This window comes from Jaculus jaculus, chromosome 13 (genome assembly GCF_020740685.1).
Source record: "Jaculus jaculus isolate mJacJac1 chromosome 13, mJacJac1.mat.Y.cur, whole genome shotgun sequence".
Lineage (NCBI taxonomy): Eukaryota > Metazoa > Chordata > Mammalia > Rodentia > Dipodidae > Jaculus > Jaculus jaculus.
Genome location: NC_059114.1, coordinates 80,513,332 through 80,533,030, shown reverse-complemented (window position 1 = coordinate 80,533,030; position 19,699 = coordinate 80,513,332). Strand labels below are relative to the sequence as shown.

At 36.5% G+C, this 19,699-nt stretch overlaps 1 protein-coding gene across 1 annotated transcript in view; it reads right to left on the bottom strand.

Annotated features, from left to right (window-relative positions):
- Positions 1–19,699, bottom strand: part of LOC101605580 (cadherin-10) — a 183,533-nt gene that overhangs the window by 88,210 nt on the left and 75,624 nt on the right. The window contains exon 2 of the mRNA XM_045132161.1: positions 12,163–12,493. Within this exon, the coding sequence (XP_044988096.1) occupies positions 12,163–12,393 (231 nt within the window). The 5' untranslated portion in view covers positions 12,394–12,493. The remainder of the gene's footprint in view (positions 1–12,162; positions 12,494–19,699) is intronic.

The window sequence follows — 19,699 nt, the reverse complement described above, 5'->3', positions numbered from 1 at the left end:
TTTTTTTTTTTAAATGAACTCTTGGGATTTTAGCCCGGCACAAATGAAGAGACAAAAATCTTAATGTCATACTGAGAAAAGTGGTTGAGAAGAAAAGAACAGGATGTCTCAGAGGAGGTGACAGCCTCACATGCATCCTGTTAAGGGAGAACTGAGGTATTTCACAGAGATGCGCTTGGGAAAGAGGCTGGCACTATGCCAAAGAATAATGGGCATGCATGCTGCTCTGCATCAGGGTGTAGGGTGAGGCTCAGCCCACCCACCCTGCTCTCAAGTTTTGTTTTTTAATTTTTCCTGTAAGCAAGTTACACTTTAATATTCAATTGTTTCTAGTGTTAAATTGTACAACATATTACTTTTCTGTACTTTGTATTTCCTAAGCATTCATAGTGACCAATGGGACATTTCAAAGTGTTGACAAAACCATCTTAATGTAGAAGAGATGGCGACCACTATGGTTACTTGGCAGCATTTCAGTTTGCTAGGTATGGTTGATGATTTCTGGGGGGGGGGGGTACACCAATACTGAAAATCAAAGCCATTTTCAAAGTCGTTATGTTCACAATAAGTAATGTTGAATGTTGAAACCATCTGCCTATGCCATGATATGATGTGACTAAAATGGCCCTTCTTCTCCATATCTTGGACTCACAGCCACAGTCTCCCCTTGAGAAAAATATCTGAAAAGCACAGCTGTCAGGCTTTTCATGAATTATCTGATGGGAGCCTCTCAACAATATCAAAGAAATCGCCAGACATGGTGGCACGTGCCTTTAATCCCAGTACTTGAGAGACAGGGGTAAGAGGATTGCAGTTAGTTCAAGGAGTTCAAGGCCACCCTGAGACTACATAGTAAATTCCAGGTCATCCTGGGTTACAGTGGAACCCTACCGCAAAAAAAAAAAAAAAAATATATATATATATATATATATATATATATATATACACACACACACACACACACACACACACACACACACACACACACACACAGATAGATAGATAGATATCTATATATCTATATCTATCTATCTATCTATCTATCTATCTATCTATCAAAACATGAAATGTGTGGAAGTCTTATACTCCAAAAGAACTAAGAACACAGGCCATACACAAAGCGGTCTCCTCCTGTGATCATAGGAAACAGAAAAGTAAAGAAAGTGTAATCTGAAATATGTTCAAGGTATAGCTGACGAAACCTTTTTTTAAAATTTACACATTCACATAATCCCTTCCTACCATGTTTTTCCCTCTCCCCCACATGGTTTAGTTTTAATGCATATACATACTGGTTCATTACTTGTGACAAATGCCTTAAATTAACTGGAAAGTAAACAATAGGGAAAGTGAGATGCAAAATATAACAGATCTTTTGATATTTATATCCTTATAGCTTTTAGACAAAACTATACCTATTATAAATAATATGAGTATCCTTTAGAAGTCTAGGATCCTTTTCTGTGTTTGCTGCGTTTTTATAAATGAAACTGAATAAAACCTGAAAATGCAATTTAGTGTAACCAAACATAGAAAGAGAATTCAAGTGTCTCTATGACCATAAAATAATATAAGTCAACAGATTAATGTCCTTACAACAAAAGTGTGCTGCAATAGAGTATCTTTAGTGATTCTGCCCAATACTCCTGAAAACAATAATCCCATCCCACACACATTATGTAAGATAATAAAAGAGGAGCTTATACCATCCAACTCACTTTATGTGACCAATATAAGCAGGTTTCTGAATCGTACAAGAACAATTAAAATAAAAAAAGTACTTGTACTGGATCATGTCTTACACATAAAAGATGATTTTTCAGTCGCAATTGTGAATAGATATGAACAAGTACAACAAAAATATTTTAAAATTTCTCTGATGTGTATATTTTCCAGAACTTAATGCTTGTTTCAAATAAGAAATAGTACTTAATTAATCTTAAATTGATTTACTAGCAGAGAAACATCCAGCTCAACAGAAGTTGAGCATATTCAGAAACTTGTCAGGGTGATTTCTTAGTAAACGACCTAAAACAATGGAATTAAAAAGGAATTTTTTAGGCTGGATAAAGGGATGCACATTTTAATACCAGCACTTGGGAGGCAAAAGTAGGAAGGAAGACCGATGTGATTTTGAGGCCAACCTGGAACTACAAAGTGAGTTCCAGGACAGCCTGTGCTAAGGTGAGACCTATCTTGAAAAACAAAAACAATAAATAAATGAATAAATAAAATTATTTTCTTATTCTGATACATCTGTCTCACAGGAACTTTACTGTGGGGGTTTTAAGTAGGTGGCCTACATAAACTCGTGTATTTTGAATACATAGCCCCCAAATGATGACAGTTTTTGAGGTGGAGCCTTGCTGGAGGAGGTGTGTTGCCAGAGGTGGGCCTAGAAGCTTATTATCCCGCAGCTTGGCAGTGGTGGTTGGCTTGTTCTATGGTTGCTATTTGCACGTGTTACAGCAGAGGTGATGTTCAGCCTCTGCTCATGCCATGCTTGCCCCTGCCATCACGGAGCTTCCCATCAAGAATGGGAAGCCAGAATACTCAACTCTCTTCCGTCCGCTACTTTTGGTCAGGTGCTTTATTCTATCAACAGGAAAAGGTACCTGCAACACTTAAAAACCTTAGAATTAGGTCTTGGGAGATACAGGGTTCTTGGGGCATGCTACCTAGCAATACTAACTGAATCTGAGAGCTCTAGTTTTACGTTGAGAAACTCTCAAAAAATGAGGTGAAGAACAACTGCTGAGGCCACTACATTGACTTCTGGCCTCCACACACTTGCATACATAAATGCAGTTGAACCCGTGCACACACGTGCTCCCCCACACATATGAACACACACACACACACAATCACACATGCACCCCACATACAAAAGATGGAATGCTTAAAATTTTTCACTTAAATCAAGAAAACATAAGAATCAAGCTTCTCCCACATTCATTGCTGGAGACTTACCCATGAGAAAGAGGTAAAATCACAGGGTTTCCTTGACCGCAAATGCTGTCTGCCTCTATATTTGCTCATCTTCAGCAAAAACCCAAGTTCACCTGTGCTTTCTGCAATCTGTCCCTGCGTTCCCTTTAAAACTTGTCTACCACCTTCATAAAACCATTTGACTCAAAATTCTTACAGTATTTGATTTAGCATTAAATGTTTGACAAAGCTAACAGGTCGCATGGTTTCTGTATCTGTCTTACAAAACACCCAACATTCTTGAACTCTTTCATAAATGAAGTTTGCTCTTTATTTTCTTTCTATTTTCTCTATCACACACTATACAAACATTTATTTTATTTATTTAATTCACATGAGAGTGAAAAAGGCAGAGAGAGAGAGAGAGAGAGAGAGAGAGAGAGAGAGAGAGAGAGAGGGAGAGAATGGGTACAACAGGGCCTCCAGCCACTGCAAAGGAACTCCAGACGCATGTGCCCCCTTGTGTATCTGACTTACCTGGGTCCTGGGGAATCGAACCAGGTTCCTTTGGCTTTGCAGGCAAATTCCTTAACTGCTAAACCATCTCTCCAGTCCATACACAAACATTTCTTAATGAGAAATTACCAATGAAAACAGACCTCCTTCTTTCTTCACTATACTCATGTTATTGTAATCTAGTTCCATAGCATTAGAAGTCCAAGTTTACAACAAAGTAGTGCATTTTTACTACAATATCCAAAGGTGAAATCTGACACTTTCCTCTATTGTTTACTATTCCAAATGAAACCAAATTCCTCTATCCAGTTATTCAGGTCACATTCTTTTCATCTTTAATAACAAGTTTCCCTCACCCTTCATCTACCATGTACCATAAATTTTCATTGTATTAGTTTTACCAGAATAAGATGAATTGGGGATATCAATTTCACTTCAAGAATTTAGGAGAATTTAGAGGCCCACAACACCTCAGCACTGAAGCAGACCAAAAATGAACCCAACATGGCTCAGGGAAATTTTGCGGAACAGGGGGCGGAAAGAATGTCAGAGTCACATGTTGAGTCATTATTTGCAGAGACTTTTACCATACCAATAACTGTGGGCTAACTCCACAATGCCCGGACCCATTTACATCAACAAGGAGGGTCCATTGGGAGGGGGTAGATCATGGATGAACCTAAACAAAGGTACCAAAACTGCCTGTATTTGCTGAAAAGAAAACTAATAAATTAAATTTAGAAAAAATGATTATTACTTTTTCATTAAATATCTGAAGAATTTTAGTGTGATTCTGTACCCTAGACATATGAGAATTTTTTATTCTATCTTTTTACTCATTATTGGTCTGTTAGGATTGTTTATTCCTGACTCAGGCCTAGCAGGCTGTGAATTTCTGGGAAACTTTGCATCTCTCTTAAGTGGTGCATTTTATTGGAGCATATATTTTCACAGTAATTTCTTTTGATTTTTGAGTCACTGTGACATTTGCTGCAATATCATCAATTTTTATTTTTGTTCTTATTTGCTTGAGTATTCTCATGTGCCTTTTTTCATAGTTTAAGAAGTTGTCAATTTTAGTCATCTTTTTTCCTGAGATAACTCTTGGTTTCAATATTATTTCCTTCCCTACTTTTATTTATGTTCCAATCATTACTTCCTTCTTCCAATGAATTTGGTATGTTCTCTTTTTAGTTCCTGAGGGATGATGTATTTGAAATCCCTTTATTATAGGAATTTATTCCTATGATTTCACTTCTCTGAATTGCATTTTCCATATTGAGTTTTGAAATATTATGTTTATATTCTCATTTATCTCAGTTTATTTTTTTTTAATTTCCTTCAAATTTTGGTTATGACCTATGCTTTGGAAAGCATTCATAACTTTTGTGTTCTATGAGTTTTCCAAAACTTCTTTTGTTAATGATTTCTAGTTACAGTGAATTATAGTCAGAAAATATATAGGTTACACATATTTTTCTTCTGGAGAATATGCCATTTTACTTTAGATGAATGCTGCTATTGTATAAAATGTTCTACAAATCCCAGTTAGGTCAATTTAGTCTAAAATATTGTTACATGTCCACATTTTCCCTAATATTTGCATGTCTGGATGATTTTTGTCCTTCTTGCACCTAACACATGACCCTTAATACTTCACTTCAAAATTCTGATAGTCTATTTCTTACTAGATTACCTGGGGACAAGTATAATGCTATGCTTCAAACTAAAATTCAAAACTTAAAATATTTCCTAACATATCAAAATACAATAAAAATATCCAGAAAATGCTATACTATTAGTATATCAAATAATAAATCTACAGTTCCCAGATCACTGAAGGCTGAATACAAACCAATGTATGTCATGACTACAAAAGTTCATATGCACTATGTCATGGGAAACCTTCTTCCTGGGATTACTTGAAAGCACGTCTTCTTTCCAAGTAGGGTTCAGGTGACAGTCAGCCCGAAGCACAAGTACACCGATACTAGGATTGGTGAGCCAATCAGTGTATTGGGGTTACTTATGGAGCAGGAGGAGGCATTGCTCAGAGTAGCAACAGATGACTAAAAGGCAGCTGAGCCATGAGAAGTCTCATCCCACCCAGATGATGGCTTGGCAGCTGCAGCACGGAAAGCCACCTCAGCACAGGTGACAGCTCAGAGACACTGCTCCCCAGAGCACACTGATCACTCTAGGCACCTCACTGGCAGAGTCTTGAGCCCACCGCATCACTGGCAGACAGCTCAAATGGGCAGTCTCTTCCTTGAGCTGTTTCCTGTTTATATGGCTTTACAGTGGAATCTTGAAACCCTTCCCCAGACTTGACTTCCGGAGTCTCTGGAACTCCCTTCCCCTCCCAGAAAGGAATGTTTCAATTTCTAATTAACATTGGAAAATAGTTGAGTGAACTTTAAGTTACAGGATTTCCAGACTTGACTTCCTAAGTTATAACCTCTTTCCTCCCCTTCAACTGAGAGGAATCTACTACAAAACATATGCATTTTCATAGCCTATATAATTTTATTTTTTTATAATTTTAAGATTATGTAGGTTTTCAAATTCTGCCTAGTGAGTCTGGATCACTCAGCATCTCTCAAATTCAAAATTATTGTATTAAAATGTTAAAGCCATAATTAGGAATGTAAGTATATTTTCCAAAAAGAATATCTGAATAGCGTGCCATTGCAGTAATAGCTGTAGACATTGTATGTACTGAAAGATTTTATTTAAAGATTTGCTAGAAAAAAAAATCATCACATTTATACGGAGAAAAATTTAATTTTAGAATATTTTATTAATTCTTGCTTGACTTTAAGCCCAAAAGTCATTATAGAGCTGGAGAGATGGTTTGGTGGTTAAGGTGCTTGCTTGCAAAACCTAAGGACCCAGAACACATGTAAGCCAGATGAACAAGATGACACATGAATCTGGAGTTCATTTGTAGTGCCTAGAGGCCCTGGCACACCCATTTTCTCTCTTTCATTCTCTCTCACTCTCTCTATATCCATCTGCCTCTTTCTCTAGCTCTCTCAAATAAATAAAAATGAAAATAAAATATTAAAAAGTCATTGTAGACTAATGCAAGTTCAATTTTTTGTGCAACCCTCATATATCAGGGAAATGTCTCTGTTCCTATAAACACCTGCTCCTCAGGAAGATATTTGCAATGATTTCATCTAGAGGAGTTTACCTCAATGACTACAACATCATCCTAATTTATTTCTTTCCACACCTTGTTGAAAAATAAAGTTTCCTGCTGTCTTAATTTTCTTTTTTGCTTCACTTATTGTGTTGGTTCAAGCACACATTTCCTGGTGTCCACCTAGTTTGTGTTCAACACAACTCATTTTTTAATTCCTGTCATAACTACAGTTGCATATTTGTTGACTACAACGTGTTGTTTTATTAATGGGTCTTTGTGATCATATATAATCAAACAATAACAAAGACTTTATTCAGAAGGAGTCATTTCAGTAAACTTTTGAAGATTATTATTTTCTCCTCTCTGAACTCTTGTTTAATAAGTTTTTTCATCTACAATTGTAAAAACCTGTTTTATGTAGAAAGAAATGCAGTCTTTTTTCTGTCTTAACTCTAACCCTTCAGAGATATAGCCAGATTTTAGTTGATTGTGACCATATAATTAAGGATAAAAGGAAAAAAGTCTAATATAGTGGAAATATTTACGTTAAAAGGATTTCCTCATGTTCAAATTGGAGTTTTCTCTCTTAAATTACTTTTTAATATTTATTGGAGATTTTTTCCTCTAGCAAATTCTCATGATCATTTCTTTATAAACATTGCCCATCAAAAAATCTCCAAAAGGAAAAAAAAATATATACAGAAATATAGAATGCTCGATGTTCAATATTATTTTTTAAATATTATTTATTTATTTGTTTATTTAAGAAAGACAAAGAGACAGATAGAAAATGGGTGCAGCAGGACCTCCAGCCACTACAAACAAGCTGCAGAGACATGTGCCACCTTGTGCATCTGGCTTATATCGGTCCTGAGAAACTGAGCTGGGGTCCCTTGGCTTTGTTGGCAGGTGTCTTAACCACTATCCCTTTCTCCAGTCTTCAATATTATGTTTAAAGGAATTGATGCATGTGACACAAATTTTAGAACTGCTTTATCTACTCTTTATTTCCAGTCACTGCAGAAGTGGAACATGGGAATATTAATCTGGACTTGACTTTGTGCATTTAGTGTATCAGAAACAAAAAGAGCTTCATAACTTCCTATATTATTTGTTTATTCTCTGAAAGGGAGGCAGTTTTTGAAGACAGTACAAATTAATTGTTCACCACAATAACAAAGTAGTACCGAGAATTCCCGTAGACCTATTCTGGAAGGATTGTGACTTGTCTCATTCACAGTAACAAGAGAACAGAAGTCTCCCAAGAAGGATGGTAAAATTGGACCTAACTATAACCTAAACATGGAGGTGCAGGGGGGATAAGTCTAAACTGGGGTATACAAATACTAATTGTGTAGATACCCCTTCAATTCTGGCACAAAGCAGCTTATAGGAGGAAAGGATTTATTTCAGACTTACAAATTCCATGGAAGCTCCATCAGTGACAGAAGCTGGCTGGTTTCCATGGTTCCATGTGGAGAGATGCCGTCAAACACACAGCAAAGGCCAAAAACCTCAGTCGGAGCCCCAAGCTGCTCTCCACCCACCTTATGGAGGGACTCAAGATCCACACCCAAACACAGCTTTGGGCTGCACTCCAGGATCTAAGATCAGACCACAGAGACACACCCCCTGTACCAGAGATCTGCCTGCTGGGTTCAAGTTACAAATCAATTTACATAAAAGTCTTGAGTCTATGGAGCCATACATTCAAACTATCATATGCAAAGTACCACCCTAATCATTACCCAAGAGAATAAGCATGGTGATAATTGAGGGAAATTTTAGATGTAAGAACTCACAAGGAAATAAAATTAAGACTTAATTATTTAGTACACTATAAACAATCTAGGAAAAGAAGGGCCTGGGAAACATGTCACCATCTGAACACTATTGACTCTGCAAACCAGCAAATGTGGTGGGGTTCTTTCTGGTACATTTAGGATGCTTAGCAAGATCTTGGTCTGGAATGAGTTATGTGCAGAGCAAATTAAGTTGTAGCAAACAATAATGCCTACACACACACACACACACACACACACACACACACACACACACACAAATATCTTCTGGTTGGCAAAAAGCATCTTGGATTGCATATGGAAAATTGCAGGACAGAGCAATGGCCAATGGTGAGGAATACTGGATGGAATTATCAGGACTAAAGTATGGGCACCTGAATTTGGAAGCAATTATGTAACTGTATGGACCTCAAAAGGTGTCTTTTTTTATGAAAGAGATTATAGATTTAAGAAATACTTTAAGATGTTTTCTGGTTGTCAAAAGCATGAAATAACTGATAACTCAAGAAGACTCACAAAAAAATGTTGCATACATTTAAAAAGAAAAACACTAATGAAGCTACTAGAAGTTCCGAGTGGCCTTGAGTCTCTGCTTTGGTGCATGGTTTCGTATTACCTGGACACTGCAATGAGCAGGAACTCCCGTTACTCGGTCGTGTATGTGGAATCATGTCTTTCTTCCTTAGGGAAGCTGGTTTACTACACTGACTCACAGTCATGTTTTCACTAGCCAGTTTATGTTTTATTTTTAAACCTTGGGATTTTTTTTTCTTAATATCTGACTTTGATTAAAATCTATTTAACATGCTTTTTAACCACTTGACAATCATTATGATACTCATGCAAAAATAATGACATAAGTTGAAACTCAGTGGTTTTCTTGGGATGATTTTTTTTGTTTTGTTTTTAAGAATGATAAGCATATTGAATTAAGCTGGATGTGGTTGTGCAAGAGGAGTTCCAACCTGCCAGAGGCTGAGGGGGAAGGATCATATGTTCAAAGCCAGGGCTACATTCTGAGAACTTGTCTCAAAATAATAACATTAGTAAGTGAAAGCCCATATGCTTTAATTTCATTACTTATTTTGAAGATATGCTCTTTACATTAATAATAAGTGCTTATGATGATATATAGTACAGATCTATACTAAAATAGTAACCTGTAAACTATAACTAATTAATAATATAATGGTATATACATGTGATATGCTATATACTAAACTAATATCTCAATAGTATATTAGTATATACATATGCTTACAAAGAATATATATTCACAAACATATATTCGTTGGCATGATCAGTCTGTTTCCACACAAGAGAAAATCAAGGTAATTTATTACCCATTGTAAAAGAAGCTATGAGAGATAAAACATCACATCTTGGAACTTTGTCATTAACTATATGCTTTCTCCAAGTTGTTCTCAGCTTTAAGTAGAAAAAAAAAAAATCGTATCTGGGAAATTGCACTTTTATTTTTAAAATCTGTGTCTGAACATGTACTTTAATCCCTTGTCTTCATCCCACTAGTATCCGCCTGTGCCTCCAGCTCTTCCTGTGCTGAGTGTGCACGCTATTCTCCCTACAGAGGGATGTCTTCCACCGTCTTCACATACACTCACAGTTACCACACATAACACACCCACATATAAACAATCCTGGGAAGCACTCAGCATCAATGTCACACGCCTGTCTTCAAAGAAGTAAAAAGAGCAAGATGAATTCCTGAAAGAAAATGTGCCTATGTAATAAGTTCACTCTAAAAAATATCAGTAGGACTACTTAAGAGTTTTGAGAGAGTTGTATACTTCATAAAAAATATATCTAAGCATTATTAAAATTTATACATATTAGACTATTGTATTTTTGACATTTCCTTTTGGCCTATATATGTATATTTTTTTAATATATTTTATTTATTTATTTATTTTAGACAGAGCTGAAACTTCTACTGGCTTTCTGTCTTCCTGTTTCACATTTAACTATATTATCAATTTGTTTCCATCTGAAACCAAGTGAGATACATGGATCCTGGGTAGGTCTCAAGAGCATTTTTAGGAAGGATGGATTAAGGGAAGAGAACCTTCCTCAAAAGAGCAGCCTCTCTGGTGGCAGCCTGTACATAAAGGCCTTCCAGGAAAACAGTGTGCCTGCTCTTCGCTGGTAAGTGCATCAACTTTGCCCCGTCATCCTTGGTGGACATCAGATCCCAGCTTCCTCAGCCTTCCCAGTTGGACTAAAGAACTATGGCTCTCCAGAAATCATCCAGGCCTTCAGAATCAGATTGGAGGTGCCAAGGCATTCAGTCTCATACACTGATGATCCACTGGCTTCTCAGTCTCTCCTGCTTGCAGACAGCCATTGTTGGATATCTCAGACTATACCATCTAACCAAATCAAATAAACCCCTGTAGCATCTATGTTCATTTTATTAGTTCTGTTTCTCCAGAGAACCCTGGTTAATGTACCCTATTGTTTAAGCTTTTCCTCCATAACTGATCAACTTTTTTTTTTAAAGTAAGAATAATTAGAGTGGGGTTGTCTATCAAGACACCCATACCTTAAGTAGTTACTAAATTTAATTGTCCGCTGTGACTTAAAATTTGGTACTAGCTTTCTCTGACTAAGAGCCAAGTCATAACAGATGGTTGAGAAAATGTCATTTAATGATTCAAGCTAATTCAATCAGTGATCTGTATATTAGGTTCTACTTTAAGAACTATGGACAAGTAGTAATGTAAAGTACAGTTATTGCTTTCAAGGTATTGATATTCTGTGAGACACAAGCAGAAAGATAGGTCGGCTATTATGAGAAAGTATATAATGTAATGATAACTCAATTTGCAAACATTTGTTAGATCCTCATTAAACCTGAGATGAAGAGAAACAGATGAATATCAAATACCTGCTATGCCTGGGAAGAGCCAAGCAAATCTATTCATGGATTTTACAGATTGATTTTTATTACTGTCTTTTTACATCTTAGGATTCATAACTTGAAAGTTTCCCATCCTAGCATCCATAAAATTTATCTTCTCTTTCTCTTCTCAGGAGTTCAATCGAAGAGCCCTGTGAGCAAGCAGACTCTTCCTGCCTTCTGTCAGCATTTGCTTTCGGTTGTTGTTTCCTACTTTCTCCTTTGAATCAACATGGCATTTCATTTTGAATATCATCTTTCCCCTATTACCAATACTGTAAAAGGTGTAAAATGCTTAGAATATGAAAAATATATGATTTTGAACTCAGTGGAAGTATATCTCAAAAATAGCTCTTTTCTTATAAAATGAAAACCTAACACATACTCCTACACATGACAAGAAATGTAAAGGACAAAAATATATCAACTATGTTTTCATATAAACAGTACTTATAAAATACTTTTGCCACTGGGATATAGTTTAATAACATTTGTTCTCTCATTCTGTAGAGAATTAAACACAAACATATACACATTGTTATTTATATTACTGTTCTAACCTTCAGTTTTCATTGTTTCCTAAGTATAAACTTTTCAACTTCAGTTTCAGTGTCTTCATAACCTGCTTTTTGAGAAGAATTAGTTCATGTAAAAAAATATTTACATTCAGTATGTTAAATTCATTCCATAGTTTTTCAAAATAGAATTTGTACTCTATAAATAAAAATGATTTGGGAATAGGTATTGAAAGAATTAAATTTGTCAAAATCACAATCTCAAAGATTTCAGTGCTATCCAGATAGACATATAAAATAAAAATGCAAAGACTGGCCATATCAGTACAGACTTACCTTCCCTACATATTGATAATCAGATCCTGTGTATTCCTCAAGCAGGAAGAACTGATTCCACATCCAACCACGTTTCTGGCGGTGAAGGATTTTGCCATCACTCCTTGGCACATGTGCATCTGAAATCCTTTGCTGTGGCACAGGAGTCCTTCTGAACATTATCTCTGGACAGCAGAAGTGTGGCAGGCATGCCCAGAGCAAAAATAGTCTCAATAACTGGTATAGTGCCATGCTTCAATTCTCACGTCCCACTGTGAGTTAAGAGAAAGCAATCTTCATTTACTGGAGCAGACCTCACTGTGTTTCAGCTGGTTTCCAACATTTCCAAAGGCTTCAAAGAAGGGGGAAAAATATATATATATAGTCATTTGACAGAATTATACCTGGTAACAGTCACTACAAGTTTAAAGAAACAATAATTGGTTAATACTATATACTGAAGGGATTGAAAGATGGCTCATTGTTAAAAGCAGATATTACAAAACCTGGTACCACAGTGTGTATTCCCAGATGCTACCAAAAGCCATGGATGTTCTGTACAATTCCTGTATACTAACAGCAAGAAGATAGGAGGAGACAGGAGAATTTCTCAGAAGCTTTCAGAATAGCAGCATGGCCAGTACTCTGGTAAAGAACAAGCAAGACAGGGAACTCTATCTAAAAATGATGTGGAAAGCAAGGATGATCCCCAAAACCTTGTCCTCTGATGGCCACACATGCCATGTGGTTTAAAAATGTCCACATGCACAGGTATGAGCACTCATGCACACATATGCTCACAAAGAAACTAATGGTAATATTCAACACCTAAGAAGAATTCCTTGTCTAGAGAAAGTCTACCATCTAATAAACAGATTATTGTAAATGATTCCTTCCAAACAAATTGGTAAATAAAAGAAACATTACCACACTGTTTTTTCCTGAGGCTGCTTTAACAGCTTTCAGGAATTATAATTCTGTAACTATATAGAATGAAGACTGAAGCCAGTTTGCATAGCAAGCTTTCCACAGCAATCCAGGGCAATTTAGTAATTTAAACTTTGGGAATAAAATGACCCTAATCAACTATAAGGACTCTGTGTTATTTGTCAATGCAATGGAATTAATGTGGTTTATAATTAGTGGCACAGTTTCATCAAGTTTAATCCTATTCAAAGGTTAAAGAAAACTCAAAACCAGAACAAAAAAAACAAAAGCACCTATGCCTTCTGTTGAAGAACTCTCATCGCTTATTGGGTTACTCCATGAGCACCTAGGGTTTTCTAGAGTAGAAAATTCACTCATATAATCAATTTGTTCATAATATAATTAACACCAGTGGGTAGGAGTATCAGCCATGTCAGCTATGCCTGTGAAATACTTGCCCAGTGTAGACACCGCTAATCACCCAACGACTGTCACCATGGTCAAGAACTCCATGATGCCCCACGTTAACTGGTGCATTTGCCCACTACTCACTGTTCTCTAACCTTTTCTCTGTAGCTTTTCTCTCCACTAAATCTCAAGGTCATCCCATTGAACGGATGTAACTCAGCATGCCATTCCTAGGTGTAGAATACTCTGGACTTCTCATACTTTTTTGAATAAAATCCAAAGGCTACCCAAAATTATGATAGTCAATTTCATGCCTACCTGTGACTCCTCTGACCTATTTCACTTCGGTTCCCCATCACAACCCTATCTTCTTCACTGATTTGCAGTGCGTGTGCTCTTTCCTCGAGCTCACCTTTTGTGCAGACCTCTTTCTGCACTGCTCTACATGCAGTATCTACTTAACCAGCTCTCTGATACTTCACTATCCCAGTGCTGTAAAGGTTTTGTTGAATTATCCTGTGCACATCCTATCATATTACAGCCATCTCTATAGAAGAGGGAGATGCTGTGGTTCTGTACTTTTATTGCTTTCACTGTGCCTCGAACAGGATGTTGCTTTTTACAGATACTCAATAAACACTTTCAATGAATGTGTGAATATATGTTGACTCAAAAGTCTACCATGGCCGGTGTGAACAATGAGCAGACGGGCTGGCATGGAGGTCTGCAGTGAGTAAGCCACACTCGTTTCTGGGTTCCTCCCACCTCCCCAGTCTGACTTCCTGGCTCAGAAAGTGTGTGGGTTAGTGAGGTAGTCTGAAGTAAGTAGGTCAGACCCCTGTTTTTGGGCTCCTCCCACCTCTTAGTCTGGCTTGCCTGCACTGACAGTGTTCAGGTGGGCATGATGGTCTGGAGTGAATATAGCAGACCCCGGTTTCGGAACTCCTCCAACCTCACTGGTCTGGGTTCCTTGCACTGATCTCTGTGCTGGAGGGTGCTGAACAAAGTAGGCCAGATCTCTGTTCCCTTGCTCCTCCCAGTCCCCTGTCCCTGGTTGGTTGCACTGTACCTTGCTTAGGGAGGCCTGGCCCCTGTGTGAACTGTGGAATCAGCCCTTTTGCTCTGGTTCCTGACGGGCCACTGGGTAACAATATCCCTGTTCACCTGAGACAGAGGGTGAATGGGCCAAAGGACAAAAACTTGCTTCCTCTTCAATAAAATAAAGAGTCTTCCAAAAATGGGGAGACAACAACTCAACAAAGCCAACAAAAGTCAGAAGACTGAGAGACATCCACCAAGGATATCTAGTCCTACAATGGAAGCCTCCAATGAAATCATACAGAAAAACAACAGAAATTAATTCCCAAAATGAAAACACAACAACCAATGAGACCATAAGCAAAAAAAACTGCTGAACTAGAAGCAAACCATCAAAGAACCAGCAATTGTATCAATGAAATTGAACAGAATCATCTCCTAGAGCAACTGGCTTTTGACAATAGGCTTAACTTGATTGAAAAAAAATCTTATAACCTTCCAAAGAGATATGAATAAATTGAAAGTAAGTCAATAAATGGAAGATCTCAACAACTACCTGATTAAGCTTAATGAAGTCTTCATCAAATGCAAAAATGAACTCTAAGAAGCATCAAGAAAACCAGAAATCAAATTGAAATAATACCCCAAACAGTGATGGAAATGATGCAAAATAACATAACAGAAAACAAAAATCAAACAGAAATTATAAAAACCGCTTGAGAACCCCTCACCAACACAGTTACTCATGTGGAAGACAGAACCTCTGACCTGGAAGATAAGACAGAAGAAATACATCAGGAGGCCAAAAACCATGCTGAATTCAAAAAATCTAGTGAACAGAATACAAGGGAACTGTGGGATGCCCTAAAATGACCAAACATCAGAATCATGGGTATACCAGAAGGATAAGAAATCCAGGCCAGAGGTATATAGACCATAATCAACAAAATTATTTAAGAAAATTTTCCAAATCCTGCAAAAGAGAGGTCCATCCAGATACATGAATCCCACAGAACACCAAACAGACAAGACCAAAGAAGAAATTATCTAAGACAAAAAATAGCTAACTCTTAACAACAAAAACAAAGAGATACTGTCAAAAGCAACAAAAGAGATTTTACAACATAAAAAGGCAAACTGATCACAATTACATCATATTTCTCAATGGAAACACTGAAAGCCAGAAGGGCCTGGAAAGGAACATTTCAAATGCTGAAAAACCAAGGCTTCCAACCTAATTTACCCTACCCGACAAAAGTATCCTTCATAATACAGATAGTGAAAGAAAAACTTTCCATGTACAAAGTCAACTCTATGATTATATGAACACAAAGCCAAACCTACAGAAAATACTTGAGGGGATACTCCACACAGAACAGTTAAAGAAGAACAAACAAGAAGATCACAATAACCAAAATAAACCAGGCCCAAAACAGTACAGAACACAAGAAAGCATCAAACCCCATAAAACATCGCATCATGGTATGGATTAATTCAAACCTCAAACAAATAGAAATTAAAAACAAGCATATATATATATATATCATAAAAGCATATAATATCTCATAAAGTATGCTTCAAACCAAAAGTAATTAAAAAGGACAGAGAAGGCTTCTTCTTACTCAGCAAGGAAATGATCCAACATAAGCACATCACAATCATCATAAATATCTATTCACTAAACACAGGGTACCACAGTTTATAAAAAAAAACAAAAACAAAAACAAAAACCTATTTGACAATAAAAAAGAAATAAACACCAGCACCAACATAATCAGAGACTTCAATACTCCAGTATCATCAATGGACAGATCATCAGTAGAAAATCAACAGGGAAATAATAGAGCTCAACAACATCATAGTTCAACTAGATCTGACAGATATCTACAGAACATTCCACCCCACTCTACAGATTACAAATTCTTCTCAGCAGCCCATGGAACCTTCTCCAAAATTGACCATATGTTAGGCCATAAAGTGTGCCTTCATAAAGTTAGGAAAATTGAAGTAACTTCTTGTATCATGTCAGATCACAATGCTTTAAAGCTAGAAATTAACTAGGAGACACACCAAGAACTCCATCAGCTCCTGTAAATGAAACAACACACACTTAAGCAATGAATGGGTCATGGAAGAAATCAAAAAAGAAATTGTAAAATTCCTAGAATTGAATGATAATGAAAACACAACCTATCAAAACTTATGGGACTCAGTGTATGCAGTCATAAGGGGAAAATTCTTAAATTCATAAATGTTCTCATTAAAAAGGAAGAGAGATCACAAATCAGTAACCTGCCTGTCCACCTAAAGGTGCTGGAAAAACAAGAAGAATCCAATCCAAAGAGCTCCAGACTGCAAAAAAAATAACCAAGATTAGGGCAGAAATCAATGAATTGGAAATTAGGAAAAGGCAATTAAAAAAAATCAATAAAAGGAAAAGCTGGTCCTTTGAAAACAATAACCAAGATTGACAATCCCATGGCCAAACTGATCAAGCAAAATGAGAATTCTCAAGTTAATAAAATCAGAAATGAAAAAGGAGAGACATCAATAAAATTGAAAGAATCATCAGAGCTTACTTCCAAACCTCTACTCCACAAAATGAAATAATCTGGAAGAAATGGATGAATTTCTAGACATGTAGCATGTACTAAAACTGAACTTAGACCATATTAGTCTCCTACACAAATCTATCACATCCATAGAGATTAGAATAGGTAATCAGACCTCCCAAAATGAAAAGTTCAGGACCTCAGGCTTCTTAACTGCAATCTATCAAATCTTAACTGAAGAACTCAAACTAATCTTTTCCAATTGTTCTGCATAATCGAAGACAAGGGAATCCTCCCTGACTCCTTTTATAAAGCCAGCATCACCCTAATATCAAAACCAGACAGAAATGCAAAAAGGAAATATAACTATAGCCCTATATCCCTAATGAACTTAAATGCAAAGATCCTGAACAAATCCTTGCAAACTGAATTCAACAACACATCAAAAACATTATCCACCTTGATCAAGTAGGTTTCATCCCAGGGAAGCAGGGATGGATTAACATATGGAAATCAGTCAATGTATTATACCACATAAATAAACTGACCCATAAGAACTGCATGATCATCTCATTTGATGCAGAGAAGGCTTGTGACAAAATACACCTGACTTCATGATCAAAACATTGGAAAGAATAGACATGGAGGGTTTATAAATCAATATAATTAAGGCTATATATAAAGCTCCTAAAGACCAAATAATACTTAATGGGGAAAAACTCAAGGAGTTCCCAAAGAGATTGGGAACAAGACATTGGAGTCCACTCTCACCACTACTTTTCAAGATAGTACTAGAAGTACTAGCCAAGCAATAAGACAGGAGAAAGAAATAAAAGGGATCCAAATTGGAAAGGAAGAAGTCAAATTAGCCCTGTTTGCACATGACATGACCCTATATATGTTACCCAAATGTCTCCATCTCAAAAATCTAAAGGTGATAACTTCCTTCAGCAAAGTGGCAGGATATGAAATCAATGCAAAAAAATCAGTAACTTCTCTATATGCAAAGGATAAATGCATAGACAAAGAAACCAGTGAGGCTGTCCCATTTGCAATAGCAACAAAAATTATTAAATACCTTGTAATAACAATAACCAAAGATGTCAAAAACCTATATAATAAAAATGTAAAAACACTAAAGAAAGAAATAGAGGAGGACTTGAGATGATGAAAAGACCTCAGATGCTCTTGGATAGGTAGAATTGGTATTGTTAAAATGGCAGTTCTACCAAAAGCAATATACAGATTTAACACAATACCAATAAAAATCTCAGCATCATTCTTCACAGATATTGAAAATCAATAATCTCAAATTCATACAGAATGTCAAAAGGCCTTTGATATCCAAACATATACTCAGAAAAAATAAAAAAAATAAAACACCTTTGGTGGTATCACCATGGCCAATATAAAGCTATATTACAAAGCCATAATAACATAAACAGAATGGTATTGGGATAAAAATAGAAACATAGACAAAAGGAACAGAATTGAAGACCCAGAACTTAGGTCAAGTAACAACAGCTACCTGATCATTGACAAAGGTACCAATAAAATAGACTGGAGAAAAGATAGCATCTTCAACAAATGGTGTTGCATAAATTGGATGACCATATGTTAAAAATAAAACTAGACTCACTCATCTGGCCATACATAAAACTCAATTCCAAATGCATTAAGGAACTCAACATAAGACCTGAAACTCTCAACTACTGGAAGAAAAAAATAGAAGGTACTCTCGAAGATATAGGACTGTAAAAAACTTCCTGAACAAAACCCCAATAGCACAGGAAATTAAACAAGCACTCAACCAATGGGATCTCATGAAGCTAAAAAGCTTCTGCACAAACCTACCATAAGCAGATCCAACAAATTACCCACTGAATGGGAAAGATTCTTTGCCTGCTCTACCCATGACAGAAGCCTAATATCTACAGAGAATTCAAAAAACTAAACAATAAAAAATAAATCACATGACCCACTCCAAAAGTGGGACAGAGATCTAAAATTATAAATGTCTAAAGGACTTAAGAAAAGGTTAAACATCCCTAGCCTTTGGGAAATTTCAAATTCAAACAACTATGAGATTCCACCTTACCCCAGTAAGGATAGCAAACATTAAAAAATCAAATGAAAAGAAATGTTGGTGAGGCTGTGGAGCAATAGGAACACTCAATCACTGTTGGTGGGAATGTAAGCTGGCACAATCACTGTAGAATTAATATGGAGACCCCTGCAAAGAATGAATATAGAATTACCAACACACCCTGTTACTCCCTTACTGGGCATTTACCGTAAAAGATCCATGTCTCAGTGCAGAGATATTTGCTCAACCATGTTTATTGCTGCTCAATTCATAATAGCTAAAAACTGGAATCAACCTAGATGCCCAATATTGGATGAATGGATAATTAAGATGTGGTATATCTACATGATGGGATTCTACTTGGCAGTAAGAAAAAATGACACATTGTAATTTTTAGAAAAATGGTTGAACTTGGAACAGATCATTCTAAGTGAACTCACACAATCACAGAAAAACAACTATCTCATGATCTCCTGCATCTGAAGCTCCTGACCTGGATCTGCCCTTGCTGACATAGCTGAATTGAGCAGCGTACAATAGGTAGGGT